This window comes from Colias eurytheme, chromosome 23 (assembly GCF_061535395.1).
Source record: "Colias eurytheme isolate Ceu_HAF_F1 chromosome 23, ilColEury1 Martin Lab GWU primary, whole genome shotgun sequence".
Lineage (NCBI taxonomy): Eukaryota > Metazoa > Arthropoda > Insecta > Lepidoptera > Pieridae > Colias > Colias eurytheme.
In genome coordinates this window covers 4,883,198-4,909,847 of record NC_143002.1, presented here as the reverse complement: position 1 = coordinate 4,909,847, position 26,650 = coordinate 4,883,198, and the positions used below count along the sequence as shown (strand labels likewise).

At 32.8% G+C, this 26,650-nt stretch overlaps 1 protein-coding gene across 1 annotated transcript in view; it reads right to left on the bottom strand.

The window, feature by feature from the left end:
- The window catches only part of LOC149898277 (uncharacterized), a 57,833-nt gene extending 45,169 nt beyond the window's left edge, over positions 1–12,664 (bottom strand). Inside the window, exon 1 of the mRNA XM_090115301.1 lies at positions 12,121–12,664. Coding sequence (XP_089971427.1) covers positions 12,121–12,637 — 517 coding nt within the window. The 5' untranslated portion in view covers positions 12,638–12,664. The remainder of the gene's footprint in view (positions 1–12,120) is intronic.
- Positions 12,665–26,650: the final 13,986 nt, after the last annotated feature.

Here is a 26,650-nt window from a genome sequence, read left to right as displayed (position 1 = left end):
TATTGTTGTACTGAAAATATTTTGTGTACCTATTGATAAAGGTTCGCAAGCTTAATAAGCGAAATATTTATTTTTTATCAATTTATCATGCATGAAACCGATATGTTTTATGTCATAGTCTGCATAGTACATTATTTATCTATTTATAACTTTCGGAGATGTAGAGTTTACAAATTCCAGTACTAATTAATTATTAACATAATATACCTACCTATTTGTGAATCTTTTTAGTTATTGGGAATAGTCTATAGAGCAAATATATTAACAAATACTAGCTATAGAATATATTCAAAAGCTAAACGATTAGTCTATCCCAATAGCAGCGTATAACTCTAACTAAGTTACAAAGACGCCGCTCTTTTGTTCGTTTGCTCGCGTTTACCCGTGAAGTGCTGACACTAAGTCCGATTTCTTACGGGTCTCAAACTACTCATTTATTATATCCTTTTAATTCATGTGAATAGGGTTCAAATTCCTTTAAGTTTTAAACACGATTAAAATTTAAAACAATCCCAACGTTAGTGTGAAATTATTTTTAATCATTCGTTAAACCAAATCTCTAAAAAGTATAATCGCAACTAAAACCTCTTTGCTTTATAAAGTTATCAGGCCGCACGCAAGCTATTCAAAAGAATTTAAAAAGAAAACAAAATTCAAATTTCGAACTATATCCCTTTAAGTGCCGGTTAAACGTCAAAAGCGCTTCTAATTCATAATGAGCGGTTGTAATAACAAAATAAGAGCACGATTGATCTAGATAGTGGATCGATGAAATGGCTTAATCTTGCGGTAACTATGGAAATGGAAAAAAAAGTAGCGAAAAGTGCTTTATCGCCATCGCTATTAATAAGATGTTAATCTTATCGCAGGTGCATTACAAAATGCATGATTGTGCCACGTACTTTGTTCATACATTTTAATGAGACCATAGACAATTTTTAAACGCATTTCAATGGGAACATCATTTAATTTTCCTGTTTTTTTTGTCATAAAATTTCAGCAACCATAGACAATTTACATTTGAATCTATGAGCTTTAAATGTAAGTATCAATTTTATAGGAATCCCATACACATGTTGGAAATAGTATAAAACCGGTTCGCTCGCCGCCGGTGGTCGAAGTCGGAACTAATTTGGACCATTAGCTCCATTAATGCTTGTCTTGTGAACACTTTAGCAAATGTTTTAAATGTTGGATTCAAAGGTGATTTTTTAAATTGCGCTTTGAGGTAGGTGCCTGTGTGAGGTTCGTTTAATTGGACGTAGATTGGTTGTTAAATAATTCGATAAAGGTTTTGGAATTTGGTATATTCTCGCTTATAAAAATGGTGAAAATTGGGTACATTTTGTTAACACTTGTGAACACTAGAGTACCTACCTACCTGAACTATAAAATATGTATTTTTTTTAATAAATAAATGTGACCTACTTAATTTTAAACGTTTGAGACGTTAGGTATAGGTACCTTTCACTGTACAATCTTATAAAGTTGAAATTAATTTTTTTTAATTTTTAGTAGGTACCCACAATAATACAGTTTGGCTCTACACAAATAGGTAGCATACCTATTACTTACCTACTACTAAAATTCAAATCACATTACCTCTTTTATAATAGAGAATGTACACATAGGTACTCAAAGTACCTACCTAACTCTTAGTATGTGTAATGTGTATAGACGCGACATCACACAAGTTATTATTAGCGCGGCTAACAAAACACCATTAATAGCACATTCAATCACAACCAGCCTCTGTAAGTTTAATTAAGAACTCAATTATCGCAGAACACTCTTTTCTTTGCTGTAAGAGCGTTTCATACGCGTTGCGGGGACACGCACGTTTTCTTCGTGAACATATTATGGTAGGTATTCTGATTTATGACAGTGTAAATAGTCTTTAATGTTTATTTAAAATTTCATGTTTTTTAAATTAAAACAATGATGTAGGTATAGGTACTATTGCGTTGCATTGCTAATGCTCATAAATTATCAGGATTACGTACCTATCGAAAATATGTGACAGTCAATTTAATGTAGGTAAATCATTCTGTTGTATCTAGTTCAAAATGAATATTTTGGACATTGTTTCCACAACATAACTTAATTTATTACAAAACATTTCTTCAAAATTCACAATTATCATGCATAAATATTATATCCTCTTAAATTATTATTACCTTACTAATATTATAAATGCGAAAGTTTGTGAGGATGTGTGTGTGTGTTATTGTTACTCTTTCACGCAAATACTACTGAACCGATTACAATGCAAGTAAGCACACATATAGAGGGTAACTTGGATTAACACATAGGATAGGTTTTATCCCGGAAATCTCACGGGAACGGGAACTATGCGGGTTTTTCTTTGAAAACGCCGGCGAAGCCGCGGGCGGAAAGCTAGTGCTCTATAATTTCCCAATATTCCTACAAAACCACTTTTCAAGTGACCAATTCTAATTGCACCTCATAAATTACCAACAATCCAATGTTTGGCACAACAAGAGCCTAGTCTAAAGCACAAACGCGTCCGTTGTGAAGTTATTTTAGTAGAGTCGATTAGTCAAGTCGAGATTAGAACTATGCAACGGTGGCTGTATTGTATTCAGCAAATCGACAGTTTATTGCACTGTAAACTATTTATAGCTTGGTTCTTAATAATTTATATGAACGTTGAGCGATAACTGATTTTGAAAGACCATGAGAACTTATAGTAGGTACATATTAAAACAATATGATTCGATAGGTAGATACATAAAAAATTTGGTGGTAGTAGATATGAATTATATTTAAGCATGGTTTGAGTTCATAGATCGTTAAAGGAAAAACTAGATATCAAGTGACCTATAAAAAAGCATTTTATTCGTAAACATTAACACAAAGAAAATATCACCATGTTCGAAAAATTTCTCAAAAGAAAGTGGTAATAATTTTAACAAAATAATACTTTTTACTTACTTTAATTGAAAAATGATTTACAAATATATGTCTTTCTTTAATTTAGTAAAAACTTTTGAAATTGCAAGCAAGCACATTGTCATCAGCTGCAGCCGTCGAGATAATTTTAAATAGATATAAATTATTATTTTTCCTTTCTTTAAAATCTTTCTTCCTTTAATTTAGTAATAACATTGCAAGGCACATTGTCATCTGCGGTATCGGTGTACCAACAATTTGTGTAGCGTTAACCACATTCAATTTGAGGGCGCAATTTAAATATTTGACTGTTTTGGGTTGACTGTATTTGGGTAAGCTTTCAGACCTACCTACAGTCGTAATTTGATACTATAAAGACTATTATAAAGAGAAAACAATTATCTTTTTGTAGGTTACGTTTGTACCTATATCTATAGAATTTGTAAAGGACTAAATTGTAAAACGAAATATCCCAAAGAGATAATTACTTAATATGATAGTTTTATAAGCTGTTGGAATAAATCCATAATAAATTTTAACTGACTAACCTAAATAAATATACTACTACTTCAACTAATATACCTTGTTATTTTTACATACCTACCAACACAAAGACAAAACAAAAAACCTTAGAAAACGCAGTTTTCCATTTCCCGTTTCTAATCGTCGAGTTATCGCGTCTGTCACCGTCGGCCATTGTTTTACATCCAGCCGACCAATCAGAGCGCGGCATTCGCGCGGGGTGACGCATATACAAACATAATTCAATTAACTGCTTGCAATGTTTTGTTTTCTTATCAATACTTTTACGTGTGACAAATTATGGCTAATAGATTGTTTTATCAGCGCTAGTATAATTCGATCATTTCTAATTGGACCGTTGTAATGCTAATAATTTATGACGTGTTGTTATTTATTCGGTTTATGTACCTAACTTACAATTATTATTTTTAACTGTAACTTTATATACTTTGTCCATTTTGAATTTAAATAAAATATCAATTTTCCTATAGACTGTATAGCAATTATGATAAACCTTACCTAATATTATAAATCACCACCAAATTCTTCATATGCATTGTTCAACAATAAATTACATTTAATAACATTCTGTTATTGATTAAAATGTACTAATAAATTGTATAATACCTATAGGACATGACAATTGCCCTTTGTACGCCCACCACAAATTGACGTATAAAAAGTCGATAAACCGAGTTCAATTGAAACAGCTTTTGTACGATTCAAAACTCGCTCCTTTATTAAAAGCTATTTTTTAAACAATCGTATCAATAAGACAATTCGAGGAGCAATATTTGGTACAGTGAACCGTATTGTGCAGTGGAAATGATGTCACGGAAGTTTGGTACTTATTCTATTGTGATACGGAGGTGTTTTGTTTAAAAAAGTGGAGTGTTAAATGAATGAATTGTGAGTGTTGTACAAGTCGTGATGTAGGTTGAATGGGATGCGCAATTTTTCGGAAATGAAGATTCTTTTGATTAGCTTTGTGGTTTCGTATGGAACAATATTTGGTGTTTGTCGATTGTACGCACATGCTGTTCTCGGTGTGAAAACCTTGTAGAAACAATTATTTATTTTTAATTGCAGTAATTTGGTGTGAAAGTGGAACATTTACTTTTCATATTTCGACAATTGTTACCTTCGTGGAGGTGTTTTGTTTTGACAGATGACATTTAATTGAGGTCAATGAGAAGTTTAAAGCTTAAAGTCTTAGCTGGTTAATTAAACATTAAAAAGGCCGACAAATGATATCATTTTTTTAACGTCGGTATTTTAAATTTTAATCATAAAACTTTTTTCGGTAGGTACCTACATTTCTGTAACTATTGTAACCAGCTTGTTTTTTTACTAAATTTGTCTCAATCATTTACACTTTTTTTTTGATAACAATACATAAAATGACATCTTAAAATTCCACCCCCTTCATACCTAAGTTTGACAAAACCACAAAAAATCACATTACACCTAAAGGCTAAAACACAGCAGAAACAACAAAAAAATTAAATCGAAACCAATTCCCGAACACCTGACGGCCACACACCCATTACTAAAACACATAATTATAACATTCGGCTGGGCAAAGGGAATCGATTAACTTATCTAAATCAATATCTGGAGAATTCAATATTTTAAAGGTGTTACTTGTATGACCGTTGTACTACTGTTTAGTGTTTATGTTGATTGATGAAATAATAATGGAAATTATATGTGTGTAAATGAAGGAATAACAAGTTTGTAATGAGGATATATTGATAAAGTGATGTAAGATAAAATAAATAGATATGTAGGTTTGAAATATTGACGGTAGGTACCTATAAATTGTCTGAAATGTTGCCTTATATGATAAGAAACTGACTTTAATACAATTCAAAATTCGGCTACAATTTTGTACACTAACGAATGCAATAAGCAGGTACTTATATTATCTAAATAATATAATCTGTAGTCTACTAACTACTTACCAAAACACTAATTCCAATACAAACTTTCCTAGCAACGCAACGACATCCGATCCGACCACGACACGACAATCGTATCGTATAATCGAAACCCAAATATTCCCAGAGAAGGGTCCCGTCGGTTTATTTACAAAAAGGCCTGTAATTCGCCGCTCGGGGTGTCCTAATGTAGGGTTATTAAATAATGACTCGCTGCCGACGGTTAAAGGACGTTCAATCAATTCTGCCGCGTGGTTTGGCTTTTGGAAATATTTATTATGGCTTTATTTTGTTAATTTTTCAAGTATGAATGGAGGTAGCTACGTTTATATTTAGAGTTTTCTAAAGATAAAGTGACAGAATAAAGGTTTGTAAATGTATCAAGCTTTATGCATGTGATTTGAAGAAAATGAATGAAAAGACAATAGGTAAGATAGAAAATTATAAATCGCCAATCAAATGCTACTAATTACTATGAATAAAGTTATAGATAATAATACATATTATAAAGTTATAACTTTAATGTACTGAATTTCTAACATTTCTGAATTTAATCAGTTAGGTACAATTAGGATTTCGTTCCCTCTCATAGAATGCAGTAGACATGCATTGGAAAATAAATGCAATACAATCGAAATTGACAACATACCAAAAAAATATACAAAATCCTTGGAATAAATCATAATTATACACTTATATACATAGCAATCAAACATTAAAAACAAAGCTTACAATTTGATATTTTGAGATGGCGTTAGATTAGTCAAAAGTGGCAACACATTTCGTCGAATGACTTGTAATAACCTTTATTACAGATGGAGTCGAGATAGGACACAATGATGTCCGAAAAATATAATTAAATTACCTAATTCCTACACCTGCCTCGCTCGAATTTCATACGTGTGAAAGAGATAGATGTGCACCTTGCTGGGTAGGACAGAGGTTAGAGAGATGACAATTTAATACACCGTTACGTAATTGACTTTAATAAAAAACAATAAGTCATAAGGGATAATATGTTGTAACCCTTTTTTCGGACATAATTTCGACATTGTTTTGTTCTTATATCAGGTTGATGTGTAGCCTAGTGTCACTGAGTTTATTAAATCTTTGATTTAAGTAGGCATTAGAGCATACAATAATACTGATTAGGTATAAAATATCTAATATTAATATTAACATGTAGTACCTACCTAATAGTAATTCGTATATAATAGAAACAACCGATCAATATTTTCATTTAACATCCCTTTCCCCATTTAGGTACCTACTACCTATTCTCGATTAAATGAAACGATTCAAAATCAATTAGTCAGCGATTTCATTCTATCTTGTACCTACTGTAAAAGCGCCCTGTACTATAATGGCGGGAGCTTTTTGCCGCCACTTTTTGTTTTTTTTTAATAAGGGCAATAGAAACGTGCCGGTTCTGACACCTTTTGCGGACCCCACAGGAGGTTGTATAGGGATAATTTGTGGGGTAATAAAATATAATAATCCCGAACAGTGGTTGTGCCTTGGCATTAGAATGGGCAGTCAATGAAGCCTTTTATAGTGACTAATGGATGTTCATTTTATTTATAAATTAATACAATTAAGTAGATATTTATTTTAACGCGTTGCTAATATTGCATTTTTGACAACTTATATAACGCCATTATACAAGTACCTACATTCAAAAATAACTTTTTCATTATCTATGAGAGCGTAATCTCATTGAAATTGCCTCAAAATTATAATAAATAATTGAACAATTTCATACAAAACGCTTTTGTGATAGATGCTTTACAAAACTATTATAATATCTCAATCAAAGCTAAATAGCACGTACAACAATGTGGCTATATAGTTATCAAACTCGTGACATTATACCTAATTATTATTCAGATTACATCGCATAACTATTCTTAATGTCATAGTCAACTATACGCTTATATTTTACACAAGGCCATAGATTATGCTTATAATTAGGCAGCATTGTACAGATAAAATAGCGAAGAATTATAAGACTAACGCGCGATACAATCATCATTTTAAAAAGCTGTCAAGCAATTCCCGCGCTGTCATGTGTCATATTTATTTCTTTTTTTTTCGCTAAGGAAATAAGCGTACCTGCCAGTATACATAATCGCCATAGATAATATAAAATACAAAGATAAGTTGAAACGTGCTGTGTTTATGGAAATGACGATTTCATCCACCTAACATCCGTGTTACATTTATCTAATGTGCACCATAATGATATAGATGTTCCGAACAATAATCATTAATGCCCCGCGGTGGGGGTAAAAAACATTTCCGTTTAGGAAAACGAGAAATTACTTCCTTAATCAACTTCTCTTGTGTCAATGACAAATGACTGTAATATTTTTATATGATAATCTAGTTTTGTATTCCGTACGAAGAATATGTTAAGGTGCTAATCTATTTAAAGTTAAAAGCGAGGGGTTGCCTTTCTTGCATAATGGAGTAGTATTGCATAATGCATACATAATATAGCTTGAGTTCTAAATTAGTATTCATTTCAGTGTAGGTACCTAGCTACTCTTTTAACATGAGGTTTAACTCATGTTAGCAATTAACTCTATGTTAAACTACCTATCTTGAAGATAATAAGTACTTACTACTTACGGTAATACTTTATTATCGAAGTTATCTAGAATATTGACAGGGACTCGATTTCATAATTCCATATTCAAAAATCTTGTTCTTAATTTTAAAATGTACAATGAAGATGTTTCAAAACACGGGCACAGATAACACACGGTGTGCGTGTCACTTTTCAAATCGCGCCTTTCTGACGTTTCGTTCAAATTTCGAATGCTCTTTGTTAATAGCTATGATATCTTCTTTTGTGGCGCTAACAATGGCGTTTTTGCAAAGTCCGTATAAATTGCGCTCATATAGATATTTTTTCACAAAAGGCACGGATGAATGACTGCGTGTAACTCTTGGGGTCTTTAAGAGCTCATTGATTTGCTCTGTTATTTTATTAAGTGGTTAATTTTTATAAATGCCTTTATAAATTGAGAGGCGGTGATTTTAAATAGGCGCGGTTCAAATTGCATGTCATTTTGGTTTATTTTTTCTTTGACGACTTGTGTTACTTTTATTTAAATACAATTGAAGATAAGTCGCATAGGATGCCAATCGCTTATTTTCATATTTATTTATTTTAACACTTTATTGTTTATGAAAACAAAATACATAAAAAAAAACAATATGTAATGACAGCACAATGGCCTTACATAGGTACCTACATTTATAATTTCCTCAACTCTTACGCAAATCCGCATCACAAGTCACAACATACCTACTCTCACAGCTTATAACCACAGTCTACAATTCGAAACTTAATCGTGTGTACGCAGGCTTATGAAACATTATTCCAAACCAACATAGTAATTGCCAAAATCATCGATGACAATTTAAAAAAAACACGATCGAATAATGACAGACCGCGTGTGCCGACGCAGATGCGCCATTCAGGCATCTTTCAATTATGAAAGCCGCTCTGTAATCATAAAATAATCACCTATTCCCGACATAAAGCAGGTCGATATTTTCTTTATATTGCCCATGTTAGCATATCTCTTTGTATTCGGCCAATGAGTGCTATCAAGGTATAACTTTATAAGCTGTGGTACGTCGTGTGCGTCTTTATGGAATTACGTTCCAAATTGCATTGTTTATGGTCGTGAATAAAACAAACCATAGAGTACAAAGTATGGAACAAAATTTTGTCTGGTTAGAATATGATGGTTGCGTAACCTTTTGCAAATTTCAAATTAAGTTCCATAGACAATCTGTAGGTCTTATAATGTTTCGTGAAATAGGTGGTTCGTTTCTGTTTGTACAGAAACGAACGAGGATTTCTATTTTTATTTCAATAGTATCAAAAGTCTATATTAAAGCATAACCTACCTAAGTCCGATGCCTGATGGTAATAGTGATGAAACTAATTTTTAATTCGAATAGGTATTTTACGTAAGTACCTAATGTAAGTATTAATATAGCTATAGCATTTATTAACACCCACCTGGCACCTACACAAACATCATAATATACCTACAAAGCAAATATAATTTAGATATACCTATTTGCTTCCTATTTGAATTAAAATGGAGGCAAATGATGTAAAATATGTCCAAGAAGTGAAACGTCTCAACTCTCATAGACTACCTACCTACCTAGGTAGTTTTATATAGTGTTACTTTTAACACTTTAAACATACCTATTTATCTGTAGGTAGGTACTTAGATGTCTAGTTTCTAAGTCCAAAGGTCCACAGATGTCATCAAATACATATTATCGATCAAGCATCTAGAATTGGCCACTTGTGTTAATGAGTTCGCAATGATTATCCAACACTTGCCTTTTACTTCGTTTCTACGATTATATGACGATTGCCATATTAAAGATACATTATATCGTTACTGTAATGTGAGGGCTAACTGTTGTAAGGGCTTAGATTAACAGTTAGAACCTATTCACGTATTATTATTCTAAGTTCGAAGTAAAACCGCAGGGCACAGCTAGTATTTAATACTAGCTGTGCCCTGCGGTTTTACCCGCAGTACTCCACTGCTGTTGGTAGTGCGTGCGTGATGATATAATATAGTCTTATAGCCTTCCTCGATAAATGCGCTATCTAACACGGAAATAATTTTTCAAATCCTTTCAGTTCCTGAGATTAGCGCGTTCAAACATACAAAATACAAATTCTTCCGCTTTATAGGTAATATTAGTATAGATTTTCTAAGCAAATTTTGTGTAAGCTTCAGAATTATGTGTACCTAAGTATGATTGTGATTTCTATGTTTCTTGATAGGTAGGTAGGTATATGAATTACCCATCATACTATTCCACCTACGAATAGTTAGGTACGTTAGGTATACATATAATTTTGCTATTTTAATTTACTGATTTACTTAATACCTACTCAAATAAATCATTAAAAACTTCTCTACGAATTTTAAATCTTCCATTGGTTTTGCAGTTTGCTTAAGAATGATTTAGGGCAGATTATACTTTCTACCATCATCCCACAAGTAGGTACCATCATCCCACAATAGATATTAGAAATTTCACACCCTGTATCTATTTGACTGACCGGTTGGCTTGGTTGGTAGTGGTAGTGGCCTTCCAAGCCATAGATCGTGGGTTTGATTCCCACCCGGGGCAAATATTTGTGTGATGAACCTATGTCTATCATCACACAAATATATTTCACAGAGCAAACATCTATATGTTTGCTCTGTGTCTGGGTGTTAATTATCTATATAAGTATTTATTTAAAATTATATATATGTATGTTTATCAGCCATCTGGTTTCCATAACACAAGCGAAAAGCTTAGTATGGGATCAGATCGTGCCGTGTAGGTATGTGAAAATTGTCCCGAAATATTTTTATGAAACTACTCTACTCTATCTACTCTTATCTCTACCCTTAAATTAACAATGTAGGTAAAATACCTATTTACTTGAAGTTTATTTAAGTAACCTAAATAATGCAATCGTCTTGAATTTGAAATGACTAGGACTTATTTATAGTTTTTATTTTTAGTTAAAGCTCTACATAAAATTTAATCGTGCCATAGGTATACCTATCTCGTTTATTTTTGATCAACCGTTTGTTTATTAATATTGCTGAATGATATGAAAATATTTGTAAACAGTCTTCCTATTAATTATAGACAAATCAACATCACAAAATTCAAATAATTGATACAAAAGGTAGATAATATCATTATTAAATCTCAGTATCGAAATACGCGACCTTAGTGCTTCAGACTTCAGTGCTATCAAACAATCAATCAGTTTTTATTGTTAGGAATTAAAGTTTAAATTACAATAATGTACCTAGGTATTTGTTTATCGTTATTTAGGCAGGCATTTAGTAATAAAAATATTGTACCTACATAGTTTTATAATCGTGATTTATTCTAAATTGGATTAATTTAGAATAAATAAATTAATCATTTTTTTTTTTTCCTTACCTATAAGTACCTACCTAATGCTAGATAACATTCTAGGTATTTAATTGAAGTAAAATGTGTAACATGCTCTTTTTACATTATTATTATTTTATACAAAAATATATATAAAATCTACCTAATTAATGTAGAACCTAGACTCTAGGTTTTAAAACAATTCTTTTCACTCTAGGTCCAGAGAGTTTTACTCTAGAGTTTCACTCTAGTCAGTAGAGGGAAAAGAATTGTTTTAAAAATAATCCAACTACCTACCTAGGTACTAGGTACCTAGTTATACCTACTAGCCTAAGTACCAATGTTTACAATTTATTTTATTATTCTTTATTTTTGTTAAAAACAATAATAACCATAATTAAGTAGGTATTTGTAGATATTTTTCTGATAAGAATTTAACTATTATTGTTTATTATTGAATATTGTTGAATACCTAAACAAATCTTGATTGCAACTGTTTACTGTACCGTGCAAGCACGGTAGCAGGCCGATTACCGTAGTCATTGATAATAATTTATAGGTTTTTAATTGAATTAAAAGTTGTAATAAAATAACACAATACCGTTCTAAATGGTGTCTGATTCAACGCCTTCTTATTATCTTATTTGTTTATATTTTAGCGTAGAAAAAAAGAAGTTTCTTATCGATTTCAACATAGGTTTTCAAAGCTCATTAAAACTTCGTGCAACCTTTATAGTTTATACAAAGTACTTAGTTACTAATGTTATTATTACAAAATGATACATAAACTTACCTCCACTGTCAGCACTATTGGCTTCAAAGGTTTTGCTTGTCATGTGGAAGAGCGCGTCCAACGGCGTATGAGGAGCTGTCCCTTGCGGCGCGCGTCTCGGCTCCGAACAACAGTCAGACGCTGACGAGGACCTTTCAGACGCTGAATCACAGCACTCCGCCGGAGCCATTTCTCTTGGTCTTAATAGACCCAATGCAGCGAGCCTCCAGCGCTCCCCGTCCAGCAGAGCCGCTCCAGCCAAGCGCTGCAACCGCTGCAATCTCTCGAAACCCGACGCATCCCACGGCCTAACAATACGCGGAGGCGTCCTCGGACTATGCGACAAAATGTCCAGTATTGAAAAACTCTTCACTCCTTCACCCCGACGCTCCTCCACCGGCTCCGAAGCCATCTTCAATCTCTTCAACGGTCTAAAGTAATCTTGCGGCGATGGCGATCGCGAGGGCGCCGGCGAAGGTCGCCCGACGCTGATGTCGTCTTCGGAACAGCTATGCCCTGACATCGACTCCTCCTCCATAGTTCAATTCACATCCATCACACAACAGTCACAAATGGTACGAGCGAGCACAGTTGACGGATCGACGCGCCTCGATCGACTGACGTAGAGTGTGACAGGCGAGGCCGGGCGGCGGGCGGGGGCGTGGCGAGATTAGCATCCACCAATGGCTATACGCCTCATTATTGCGGGCGCTTTCCCATTGGTTACTTTTTGTACGTTCGAACGCAGGGCCGGAACGCATGGCGCTCCAATAAAAGTTTTTAATCGGGTGGGATTGGGGGGAAAGATGTGGTGATTAATTTAGTCCGGGCCGGGGCGCGTTTAATTACCGGGATGAAGACGCGCTCTAACTACGACTCCATTATTTAGCGCCGATAAGACTGACGTTTGTCACTCGAGAAATTGCCACTTTTCTTCATTTATAGTTCATCGGTTAATTGTCTGTCGCGCTGTCAGCTGGCATTAGATTTATAATGGCCCACGTGCTCCGTCCATTCATATTTCGAACGCAACGTTACCGATATAACGAGAATGTAGGAGACGTTGATAATTTTTTGTAATGTTACATATTTTCATTGCCTAGTTACATTTGCCCATTTGCCATACATAAACATAATGTCAATTATAGATTATTTAATTTAATTTAGGTAAATACGTAGTGAAAATAAATATTTAATAATTTGTAAGTTTCTACATTTAAAAAGGGAATCTTTCCTATGTTATTTTATTTAGGTCTCTTGTGATGTTAATAATAAATGTTACTTGTGATACCTACTTATACGGTATAGTAGGTACCTAAGTAGATATCAATTGAAGCGATAAATTACATAAATGTTGAGTTCTCTAATAATATCACAGCTTTATTGAATATTGAATGAATATTCCTAAGTAGGTACTTATCCTACTTATCCAAATGTGAGATATTTTTATTATTTTTCAGTAGAACAGGTCATACCTGTAAGCAGATATGGCCATTTACGTAGGTACCTTAAACCTACCTAGTACCTACCTACATAGGACTGCAAACGAATTAAAAAAGGAAGATCCTATCCTTTTTTAATTCGTTAAACTTATCTCGTACCTACCTACAATTATTTTAGTTATCTACCTAAGTAGGTATAGAATAAATTATCTACCCACCTAAAAAAATAATTAAAATAACCTACCCCAAAAATTAAAAACGAAACCCTCATTTGACACAAATTTACGCGGCACGGCGCGGCAGCCATTTTGAAAAGTTTGTTTACATTTCACGCTCCGCGGTCTCGATAACCGTCGTGGAAAAAGTAATCTAATTTGACATTGACTTGTGTTTTTGTTGATTATTCATCATTACATGATGATTTGTTAACCGCACCTGTTATTAATGCGTCTATTGTTCTGTATGTACCTACCTAATGTATTTAAATATAGGGTAGGCTTTTGGCAGTTGAGACCGGAGACGGTAGGTGAGTCAATGGCTAAGTTTTCAATAAATAAAGTGCAGTGTAAACTACGTTACATGAAAGTTTTCAATTTTGTATAAACATTGAGTATGAAAATCATAGGTAAAAAAATTAATTCAAAACTATGGGAATTCGTAGGTATCTTCCTAATTGGAGCTTATAAAATGAATTAAACTGCTGTAAACAAACATGCTGAAGTAAAGTGCCTAACTTTATACTAGGTATAATAACTTTATACCTACTAAGTATATATGTAGGTTACCTACTACCTAAGTATACCTAAGTAGGTATAACTATTCGTCGTATTTCGTCAATTAAATTTTATCAATTAAGCTTCAAAACTGATAAAGTTGGGTAAATTATTCCCTCTCCCCTCTCTATGAAGACGCGTATTTCCATATAAGTTTCTTCTAGTGTTCCTTTTCATATATTTTAAAATGTTAGATACATCCGTTTCTATAATTACAGTATCTCTATAGGATATAGGTAAAATAAATATAATAATTAACTTCAATACCAATTCCCCGCGTCATTTCCCACGACGCCATATTGTTCATTTTCCCGCGACATGATTGGCCAAGAGTTCCGATTTCCGGTCAATTATTATCCATTATTATAATTCCAATTTTTTATTAACTTATACCTATAGGTAGGTAGGTACCTATTGCTTTTGTAATTTTATAGATTTCCACCCTTAATAATTATGGGAATGGTGAATTATAACAATTTTTATTTGCTCGAAACAATTTTCCTTGCTCGATGTTTAATAATTAATATTTATATTTACATATGTCATATTATATGCCTATAGGTATAAGTACCTACTTATTTTATTTAATTTCTGGTAACATTTTTGAACCTACAAAAACATATTGCCTGTACCTACCTATACTGTACTATTGAATAGGTAATCTTATACCTACCTATAGGTACCACAGCCTATACTATCAAAAGCTCCTCCAGTTCCACAAATAAGTACTTACCTACACACTATCTCTATTTATTACAATTTTAAAACACTTAGTAGGTACTAGGTACCATACCTACCTAGATACATATTCATCAAAGACGTCATAATTTCAACCAACCTGTAATTACTTCCGATTTACAAATTCAGAGCATTTCCACAGTCCCCTATATTTAATATTTGGTTGGAATTGTAAACGGAAGCGTGTTTCTGTGGTCATTAGGCTCTAAGGGCTTCTAGCTATGAAACTAATGTATGGATGTGGCACTTCTGTTAATGACTGGGTAGTTGATACAATGTGAATAGGTGAAAATTAGTAGGTTCTTGTGGTAGGAGCTGTTAGTTTTTCACATAAGTAGACAGATTTAATTCTTGAAGATTAAATGATAATCGTTGTTGTACGTAATACCTATAGCTAATGAAATGTTTACTTTAAAGTCACATCTATCAGTATCAAAGTGAAATAAACACCTACATTTATCGAACAATGGTTTCTCCTGATATTTTTGTCAGGGATGTGCATGGTGCTAAACATTTTTAGTTGGCAAATTGGAGTATTTTTGTGATAAAAATTAATAGATTTATAAATCTACTTAATACTTATAAATTATTGCTAAGTGTCTCTAATTATGTTTACTTATAAGTTATAACTTTAGGTAAATTACCATTATATCTCACAGATCCCAAATATATGAGAAAAATCTATACTAACAAAAAATAGTAAGTCTATCCTTACAAGTTAGTTATGTTGGTATAGGTATCAAACGCGCAGTCCTAACCACACTAATAATTTTGGGAGCGGCCATTATAACACGTCTCAATTTGGTTGTAACATAAATTGTAATAAGCATGGATGCGGGTGGTCACACCAGAGGTGAAGGTAATAGCACAGATAATATAATACACATTGATTGGATTGATTTATCCGAATTATATCACTTTTTATAGGTTTTGTGAATTTCGTTTTAAATGCTGTTTGTTTGTGTGTATGATGTGAGAAGTGTACGTATGTTTGTGTGTGATAGTTCCGGGTTTAGAAGGTGAACTTATTGTAATAATGGTTATCGGTTTGTAAATCATGACTTACGGATTCATCACTCAATATTAGGTACTTAGGTAGGTATACATCGCTCTTAAAAATTATGCGATAGGTATCTAGATGATAAGTTAGATATATAGATACCTACTCGAATTATTTAAGGAAACTATTGTAATGTTTCCCTTTCCATTGATCTTTGTTCTTATACGTAAGCACTTATAGATAAGTTTTCAATCGTGCTATGAAATCAGTAAATTTCTATAAGACGATTTCAGTTTTTGATAGATTCTATCTGGGTTATAGGAATCTTCAAACTACATATATATTATATATATTTTAAAGGTTGTTCAATAGGCGTGTAAATGCATTTTTTTAAAAAACAAAACAAACGTGTGAAATAGCTCTATATCTAAATTATTGATACCGGAAGCGCCATCCCAAAGGCGTTATGAACTATCATTTGTGGCATCCATTATATCTGTCAAATTTACTTTTTACATCTCTATCTGGCAACACACTGTGTGGCATAATCGATTTGTGCATAGACAATAATAGAATTGTAGAGGGAAGTGTCAGTTTTGCGTTTTGGCGCCTTTTTGTATAACCTATAATTAGATGTAGCATCTGTTTCGTGGATAAGGGTGGTTTTTTTTTGCATTGAATTGTTCGAAGTGTAGGTAGTTTCTAATTACTATCTAATGTGAATCTTTGCCTAAAGGTTTACCTTTAGGAACTTAGATACGTATTCCTATTTCAAAATCAAAATGGGAACCCAGGTTTCAACTTAATAATTTCATAACAACATTACGATTTATCATTTAATTTGGGTAGATTATATAGTAGACTAGCTTTCCGCCTGCGGCTTCGCCCGCGTTTTCAAAGAAAAACCCGCATTGTTCCCGTTCCCGTGGGATTTCTTGGATAAAACCTAGCCTATGTTGGTCAGTGAAGATGGAGCTTTCTAATGGTGAAAGAATTTTTGAAATTGGTCTAGTAGTTTATGCGTGAAAACCATACACCTACCTACATACATACATAATTACAAACCTTTCCTCTTTATACCTAATATTACCTAGTATAGATACAAAATAAATAGAATAAGAAGCAGGGTATAAAGATCTTTAAAATTTTCAAATATTTAAATTAAGTAAAATAGCTGTGAATTAGTAAAACAAGCCGCGCAAACATATTTAGATCTCACAAAAAGTTCCCAAAATAACCTCCGAGCAAAAAGTATAAAACTGTCAACCGTGAAGCGTTTAGTCGCACGATTAGTTTCATCAATAGTTGTCCATCCGATACGGCTAATGATGGCATTGTCGCAAGTAGGGTGTGTGTACTTTATAGGCTTGGAAGATAAGTCCCGGGTGTATATGTTTTGCTATTTTTTGGGACAATTTGGATGAATACTTTCTAAATGTAAAAAGTAATACATTTTTTTGTAATGCCGTAACAGCGTTTTGTATTTAATTTTTTTGGACGACACTTTAATATTTAAAAAAATCTACATTGTACATCAATAGATAAATTATTTATGTAACCTATAAAACGTGCAGTAGGTAGGTACCTACCTATTCGACTTCTTAAGTTAATTTCAATGGAAAAATACGTTCACTCTACTCTACAAATTTAATTAAGATATAAACTACACTATAATTAACGCTTTTATAATTGCCTACTGTAAGTGTAAATTCTATTTATTTTATTAAAATCATCCATTTTGATACGCTACATGAACACATAAATCTTTCAAAAAATTCCGACACGCACTGATTTAAAACTTTCTGTTTCGGTAAGTTTTCATTCTAAAACGTATTTCCTCGTGAGATAATAAATTAATTAATTAGTAATTCAAAACATATCTTTTTTCATCATTTTCCATATTAAAGTCGATGCACATTTAAAAACACAGTTAAAAAAGTAAACAATATGAATCATCCACTTAACATTTTTAGTTTTTACCGACACAGTAAACAAGTTCATATCTACCGCTAATTTTCACATTCAATATCAAAATTGTTACGAACATTTGCTTTTGGGTCAACATTGCAACAATGTCAAAGTAAATTTAAATAAGGAATTCGCCTTTTAGCGCCTCTGTATTTAGAAGGTATTTAGGCGTTTGAAAACCCCTTTTAAAATTTACTTTTAAAATGATGTCTATGGAATTACCATTAAGGTCCAGTTTTATTTTTAAATCGGCCAGCACACAGGTAGGTATTCCTTCTGTCATCTGTCATCGACGGATGTCTTAATATCATTTTAGGGCGCACAAAAGATTCGGATGTCTTTTTAATCAATTCTTTTGAAGTGGAACTCGTTTAAAAGGTTTGGTATAGGTACATTGCTGATGTAATTTGTATTTGTTATGAGATGTGTATGAAGCGGGGAATGGAACGCAAAAATTATATTTATTGAGAATTCAAAATAGTCCATCAATAATGTTAAAAGGTGGCTTTATGAGGTGTGAATTGACAAGGAATGTCTGATTGTCATCAGACTGTCGTGTGATGATTATGGATGAAGTCATGGCTTTTGAAAGGGCAGATAAATGTCAACGCTTATGTGTGGCAACTGGCAACTTTATCGAACTTTCATAATAATTATGTTAGTTATTTAGTGATATTGTAACTTGTGGGTTACAATATCACTAAATAGTCTAATATAGGTATATAATTAGTAATTAAATAGGTATAAAATTTATAACGGAATATTGACTGCTTTCAGAAAACATTTATTTTATAATTTATATTGCTTACTATAAAGTCGTCATTATTAAGTAGCTTCCTACATTGGTTTGTAAATTTGTCTCTTATTATATGAAAATATCCGTGTGAATATCTGTAACTTAAAAGTGCAGTCTACTCCATCATCTCACAACCCTGTACCTAATTAAATTAATTTAAATGAGATATTATTTTGTTAATCAAACGTCTCAGATTCATTTTGAATGAGTCAAGCGGCTGCTTGATGGCTAAAATGTGCGTGCTCTCTTTGGGAAAGAATTCGATTCAGTTTGTAAAAGCATAAAGAAACGCTCTCACAAAGTTTAGGTTTTTTATACCTATAATATCTAAAAAAAGGATACCTAAGCTATATTTTTTATAATTATTCATACCTACTTTAATAGTTTGTTTTAAATAGTAGGTAGGTAATGTGAGTAGATAATACCAGTTCAACTTATTTTAAACGAAGTCAGTAGCTACCACGCTACTGCTTATATACCTACCTACCTATTTAAAATCAATTAGATATACACATTACACATGCAAACTTAAAACAAATACTTGTAACACATAATATTACACTAATCATCCACTTACAATAAATATCACTATTCCTACCAGAAAATTTCCGTGAGAAAATCCTACAAATAAGTAAGTACCTTTTTTTTTTTTTTTTTTTTTTTTTTTTTTTTTATAGTGGGGAAATCTTCCAAAGATACCCACGGCCCCCGGGGAAGGAGCCGTGGGTTATGTCGGATTCTTACCGACTAAAACCCCACTGTGTTACGTCGAGCCGCTTTAATGATGGGGCCGCGGGTATTTGTTGGAATTCTTCCGCGACCACAAATAAGTAAGTACCTACTATACAATTAGACAGGCAAAGTCACGGGACAAGCTAGTGTAGTACAGGATACGTTTAAGCACCTTTACTACGCAAATTATCCCACACTAGATTTCCTGCCGCGGCTTCGCCCGCGTTTTCAAAGAAAAACCCGCATAATTTCCGTTCCTGTGGGATTTCCGGGATAAAAAGTAGGTAGCCTATGTCTTATTCTGGGTCTTCAGCTTCCTATATAGGTAAGTACCAAATTTCATTGTAATCGGTTCTGTAGTTTTTACGTGAACGAATAGCATCCATCCATCCTCACAAACTTTCGCATTTATAATAGGTATAAGTAGAATAAATACCATATAATTAAAATAAGCAAAGTCACAGGTCGCGCTAGTGTAGTAGGTATCTACAGGCTACATTTTAGCCGCTATACTACGATTAGCACTGGCTCTGTCGCTTCTTATTACCAGTCCTAATTACGCCGCAGTACGCATCACAAACGCGCCGACCGCTTTCATCTTGCCGACGGTGGGTTGAAGTTATGGTGGGAAGCGTAGCGACAAGCGGTTACGTACTTACGTATTAACTAGTTGCCATGGTACGATATGGACGAGTGTTCGAATTCCGCCTCATGATCGATTTTTAAGCTATTGCATAGCTTCTATCGCGGGCCTTGAGCGCGGGGACCGAATCGAGAAATTCCGTAACGAAAAAACCTCACGCTCCCCAATCCGACGGACACGGAGGTGTGGCTTGAAGGCATGCTATGCAATAAATTTACCGCGGCAGTCCCCGAGTGCCACACGTCTTTTTTCTATTATTTAAATAATCTCACACGCAGTACATAAATAGTACCTACATCCTAAATAAAAGCCTGCGAGAAATAAAACCTTGTCTGTCGTGTTATAGCAAATTAATTATGGTCCAGAACGTGAACATGGCCTTCCTTGTCACAACGTGTCGTGGTCGAATAGCATGTCAGTCATAACATGCATTTTGTTACCTATGTGTTCTTTCTTAGTTTTTTTGATTGCCACAGCGCGGGTGGTAAGCGTTTTCTCTAGATAGAGTTATAAAACTAATTTCGCTATGATGATCTTTATGTGACCAGGGCGGGTTCTGAGCTATTTTTCGATCTTTAAGCGTTACCTAAAGGCATAAAAATTATGTCAATCATCATTATAGACACAAAAATATCTGATTAAAATATTTTTGCTCACAGAATATTATGGCAGGTGTGTGATTTTTTTATCTGAGAAACTTAGAATTCAGTCCGTTAAATTCATTTAAATGACACCGTCAAGTGTTTATTTGTTCGTGTCTATCGTATGTACGTCCATATTGTTTATTCAAATATATTTCTAATTTTTAGTATTTTCATAGCGCTCGAGCTCATTTAAAATGCTCTCCTTTTCTTTAATCAAAGGTTTACTCAATATTTATCTTCTACTTAGGTCAAAGGTACATACATGCTTTGCAATGTAGGTATAAAACGCTATCGCTCATGAAACATAACATCAACTTTAACCCTATTAAAATAACGTCAATTTCTCTCCGCATATAAATATGAACCTTGATCATATTTGGTTACAGTCGTCTCAGTGTTGCCTACAGCAAAATAAAAGTTTGTTTCGTCGAGAAATAATTGTTCCCATTCATTTATATTTTATACTATATCGAATCGATAGGGGTTTTTAATGGTTCCTATTGAGAGCTTATCATCGTGTTTAAGAATGTAGTAGGTATAATCTGTGGTAAGATTTAGAGTTTGCACGTAATGTATGGGTTATCAATGATGAATTACATATTATACATTGTTTTAATACAATTTGCTTGTTACCTAATTAATTGGAAACTATACTGTTAACATTATGTCCTTCGTGGCCGTTCTTTGTACTAGGGATATCCAGGGATTAAATAATACGCTATGAGCTATAAAAATCAAGTTGTTGAATTTTCGAGCTTTTTGAACACTGAAGAAAATGTTCTAATTATTGATATTGACATTTTAATTGAAGAACCGTTGAATTTTCATTAGGTAATTCTAGAAATTAAATACCTACTACATGTGTTAAGTTATAAACTTATAAGTACCTAATGTAATTTAAAAATTTAATTTTATGCTTATCTACACGTATTTCGGTTTCTTTTATTGGATTAAAGTTTAAACCTATCAATCATGTTAAAAATACACTATCTCTACAATTTACTATAGTTAAGGCTCAAATGTGCCTTCATGCTAGTGTGTGGTTTTTACCATACCTACATTAGGACCACCAGCATTGTTCATGATTTTGTACCATACTGTAGATTTAAGGCTGTGTGTAGTCGAACGTTTAATGAAAAAAATGAGTAGCAGTAAATTGAAGTTTCTTCTTTTTAAACGTCTTTTAAGGAGAAAAGATGACTACATAATATAATACCAACCTATAGCAGCATGCTTATAGGAATTGGATAGAAAGAGGTATACTCGTTCGAAAAAAAAATATTCGAGAGGATATTGTGATAATTTAATCTTTGTTTATTTTGTAAGAGAATTGTATTATTTTATTTTAGTGCGTTTAATATGTAGGTATGAATAGGTACCATAATTTTATAACGATAACGTAGGATAACGAAAATCAGTCTCAGTACGTGAATAATTTTAAACTTTTAACAGCCTCGTGTGTTTTCGGCTTAAGCTTATAAAACGCTAACGTATAATTCATTAGCATCCGACATCTCACGGTATCGCTTCACGGTAACTTAGTAGAATTGATAACTTATCTTTGGATATATTTATCGGGTCTGAAATATTTTTGAGTTTGAATATTCTGGTTGTCTAGAAGAATTCGCTATTTAGCGAGAAGACCGCATTTGTTTTAATTAAAATTGGATTAAGTCCCATAGTTAAGTTAGATTTAAAAAAATATCTATATTTTATCAATCGAAGTAAAAGTATCTAATCTGTGGTAAAAGCTAGAGGTTATTGTGTTTCAAAATATAAAAGGGTAATCGGTAGTTAAAATGTTAGATATTATTCGATAAAGTCAATAAAAGGATATATTTTAAAACAAGCTTGCAAATACTAACGGAAGATTCTATAGGTACCTACGACAAAAGTAAAATTTGCCCAAATTTGTGTTTGATAAGGTGGGTACTGGGTAGGAAAATCTGGTCACAGGTTTGCAAGGCTAAAGCTAGGAAAAAGCATGACCAACTAATTAGAAAAATGGTGTTTTTTTTTGTAAATCCAGTGGGCAATCCGGATCTTTCCAGAACATTTTAATCAAAAACATATAGATATGTTATAGGTAGATAATTTAATGATAACATCGGTTCTCGAATCCTCCACGTCAAATAACTCAAGTCTATCACCAAATTTCGAAAAAACAAAACACCCATATCTATCAATCGTATAGATATAATTATTATAACATAACCCACATGGAATAGCTGAATTACCGCCCATTAAAGAACGATATCTACAATAAATGGAATTAATATTTCAAAATGGCTAATAGTTAGATAATAGCAAGAAGTCTAAATAACTTAATGCCAGACCTTTTAATATTCAATCAACCAATCTTTGGAAAATTTCATAATTTTTCATGTATTTCCATTTAACGAAATATCAACCTTATTGTCTAGGAATAAGGGTGATTATGTTCTGAAGTAATTTCCCTCATTTCAGCGTATAAGATGTATGAGGGTTCAACTTATACTGGCAAATGTAACCATTAGTGTTGCCTATTACAGAAATGATATTTCAAACAATTTGGTTTCGTATCTGTATAATACGATTACTGGATCGTAGCTTTATTATAATTGTAGTAAGGATAGAGGAAATATTGCCATTTTGATCTACTTTTTAAAGGTTATGAATAATTAAGATCATTTTAAGATAGTATTGGCCTACCAATGTATCATGTAGGTATGTCCGAACAAAGTTTTAAATATTTTGATTGGTAAAATAGTAGATACCTACTACATCATTATTATTATACATACCTACCTAAAATACAATAAGAAGTTGAAGGTTTTTAATTCTTTACTACATTTTAGTCTAGAGCTTAATTAAAATTATTTAAATTTCGCCTTAAAAAGTTACAAAAAGCATATTATACAAAGCAATACAGCTATGGAACAATTATTATTATTTTATTGTATTCTTTGGTAGAGTTAACGGTGTGAGAATCAAGCGTATGAAATAATTTTCATTAACCGAAAGCTTACAAAGTTACATTAAAAGTCGCACAAACATAATGTTTTTGCAGCTATATTTTGTGATAAATGAATAACATTTTCAATAATTATCTTTTTGTTACTTAGGTATAATGTGAACTGGAAATCGTTTAAAAGACAAGTCAAGACAAGAGAAGACAAATGAAATAACGATGTGGCTAATGACCAAATCTATATAATAAGCGTAGATAAGACTGGAAAATGGCACGACAAATGCGGCTAATATTCAAGGAAAGTTCTTATGGAGAGAAAATAGAAATCACGGAAAAGGGCCAAATAAAATCACCAATCGTAGTTACAAACAAATTATTTTTATTTATTTACACATGTGTGTTATTAATGCCCATAGACAGTTTATTTCTGTACAGAACTGTGGACTTGTACTAATTATCTAATTAGTTAGCCGCGCTCATGCGTGCGGATTGACGGACATCGTAATTGTGATTTATTATCTGTGCCACTTAAGTAATTGGCGGTTGACATTTGTATTCAACTTTTTAAATAAATTATTTAAGAATGTAGGTTAAAATGGGAATCTAGATAAGTCTCAAGATAAATCAATTTTTTCTTAAATGTCGCGGTCGGTAATTTGTATAACTTTATATTATAGCCCACCTATAAAGCTATACAAAATAGGTAGTACAAAAATCCTTTGACAAAGGTTTGTGTTAGGATAAATACACAATTATCTTAGTAGATAATCGAGATAAATGCGAAAGTTTGTGAGGATGTGTAGGTATGTGTGTGTTTGTTACTCTTTCACGCAAATACTACAGAACCGATCATAATGAAATTAAACACACATATAGAGGGTAACTTGGATTAACACATAGGATAGGTTTTATCCCGGAAATCCCACGGAAACGGGAACTATGCGGGTTTTTCTTTGAAAACGCGGGCGAAGCCGCGGGTAGAAAGCTAGTCCTGAATAATAATGAAAATAGAAAAAATATGAACTGCTAAAAGCAGGTTGTTAGTAGGAAAGTGGTTAGTTTTTGTAAGTAGGTAGGTAGGTAGAGCTTTTTTATATTCTGTACCTATTTTTAAAAAGAAAATTGTCCAATACGATAAATGCGTAAATTCTATACCTAAGACATTACATTTAAATTTCCTTGTTTATTGTTACCAATTTAAATGTTTTTCGTTTACTACATTCTAAAGACAAGAGGCTGAATAAGAAACTAATGATCGGCACTCGGTTCTAATTTAGATAAATAACGATACATGTCGCTGTCTCTAATTGATTTAATGGCGTCGGCCTTTGCGCAAATGAGACTGTTATAATGTGATAAAAGAGTATGTGAATACAAATAAATACTATGTAGTCTAATTGAAGATATAACATTGGTAATAAATAGGTAATTAATTAAATTAAACACATTTTTAACAAATCGCTTTCGTTTATGATGCTATTAGGCCGATGCTTATATTTTATATATCTACTGAACTGTGAACAAATATCTAAATATCTGAATTCTTAGTTACAATTGTTACAAATTACAACAGATATTTACAAAGGTAGGTAGGTATTCCAATTTTTATAGGGTCATTGCGCCTGTTCGCGTCCACATGCCTATTCGCGTCCATTTTGCGGATATCTTTTAGAAAATTCACGAAAATAAGCATACTTTAAGTAAAATTGTAATAAGAAAAATTTCCGATAATACCTCAATGTATAAGAGACATGCACACATATTCAAAATATGCCTGCGCACCGCCTATCCTATTTAAAAAAAATATTTAATTTTGGTTATTAAACGAGAGAGCTAAAACGCGCGGGATTTTAAGAAAAAAATAGTGCGCAGCGTCGCGTTTGACGGTAAGTATCTTATTGTTAAATGTGAATTTTTGAATATGTAACTGTTTCTTTACTTTGCTAACAAAACATGGAATAGTATGGATTATAAATCAGCTTATTTCTTTTACAATTAATAGCTAAAATAAGGTGGACGCGAATTACTACACCGAATTTGTACAACTTCCATTTTGCGTCCACGGTGGGCGCAAACTATACCCATAGTGCATAACAATAGAACATATTGCGTCCACATTGTTTTTCATTAAGTAGCAATGAATTGTTTGTTAAAATATGTAATTTAAAATAGATTGTAAATTTTTGACTAAGACTACAAGTTGATAATTTAAATTTTCATTCAAATTTGCAAATTTTTATGCAATTTTTTTCATTTTAAAATGGGTTTTCTAAGAATGAGACTAGTATCTTTGAGAATGAAAATAATATAAACAAAAAAGAAATTTAATTCATTAGAAACTAAAAATAGGGTAGGTAGGTAATCAGTTTTTCCAGTTTCCTTACAGTGAATTATATTAATAATGTTGATTTTAGGGTTCCGAACCTCAAAAGGAAAAACCAGAATCCTTGTAGGATCACTTTGATATCCGTTCGTCTGTATGTCCGTCTGCCGGTCTGTCTTTCTGTCAAAACCCTTTTTCTCAGTAACGCGTTGAGATATAAAGCTGAAATTTATATTGAATACTCAAGTCTACGGTCCCTTGAAGCAGTGAAAAAATCAAACTTATAAGCCAAAGCAATCAGAAGATACAGCCGTTTATGCTAACAATTTTCGCAAATTTCGACATTCGCAAGGGAATCAAAACCTACAGGGTACTTTACGTGAACACGGACACTTGAAGTTTGGTACGAAGCAACGTCTTATAGCACAAATAAGGGAAACATTGAAAAAATAATCATTTACAGTTAAAACATATGACGAAAAACAGTTTATACAGGAACCCTCGGTGTGCGAGTCCCACTCGCATTTGGCCGGTTTTTATTA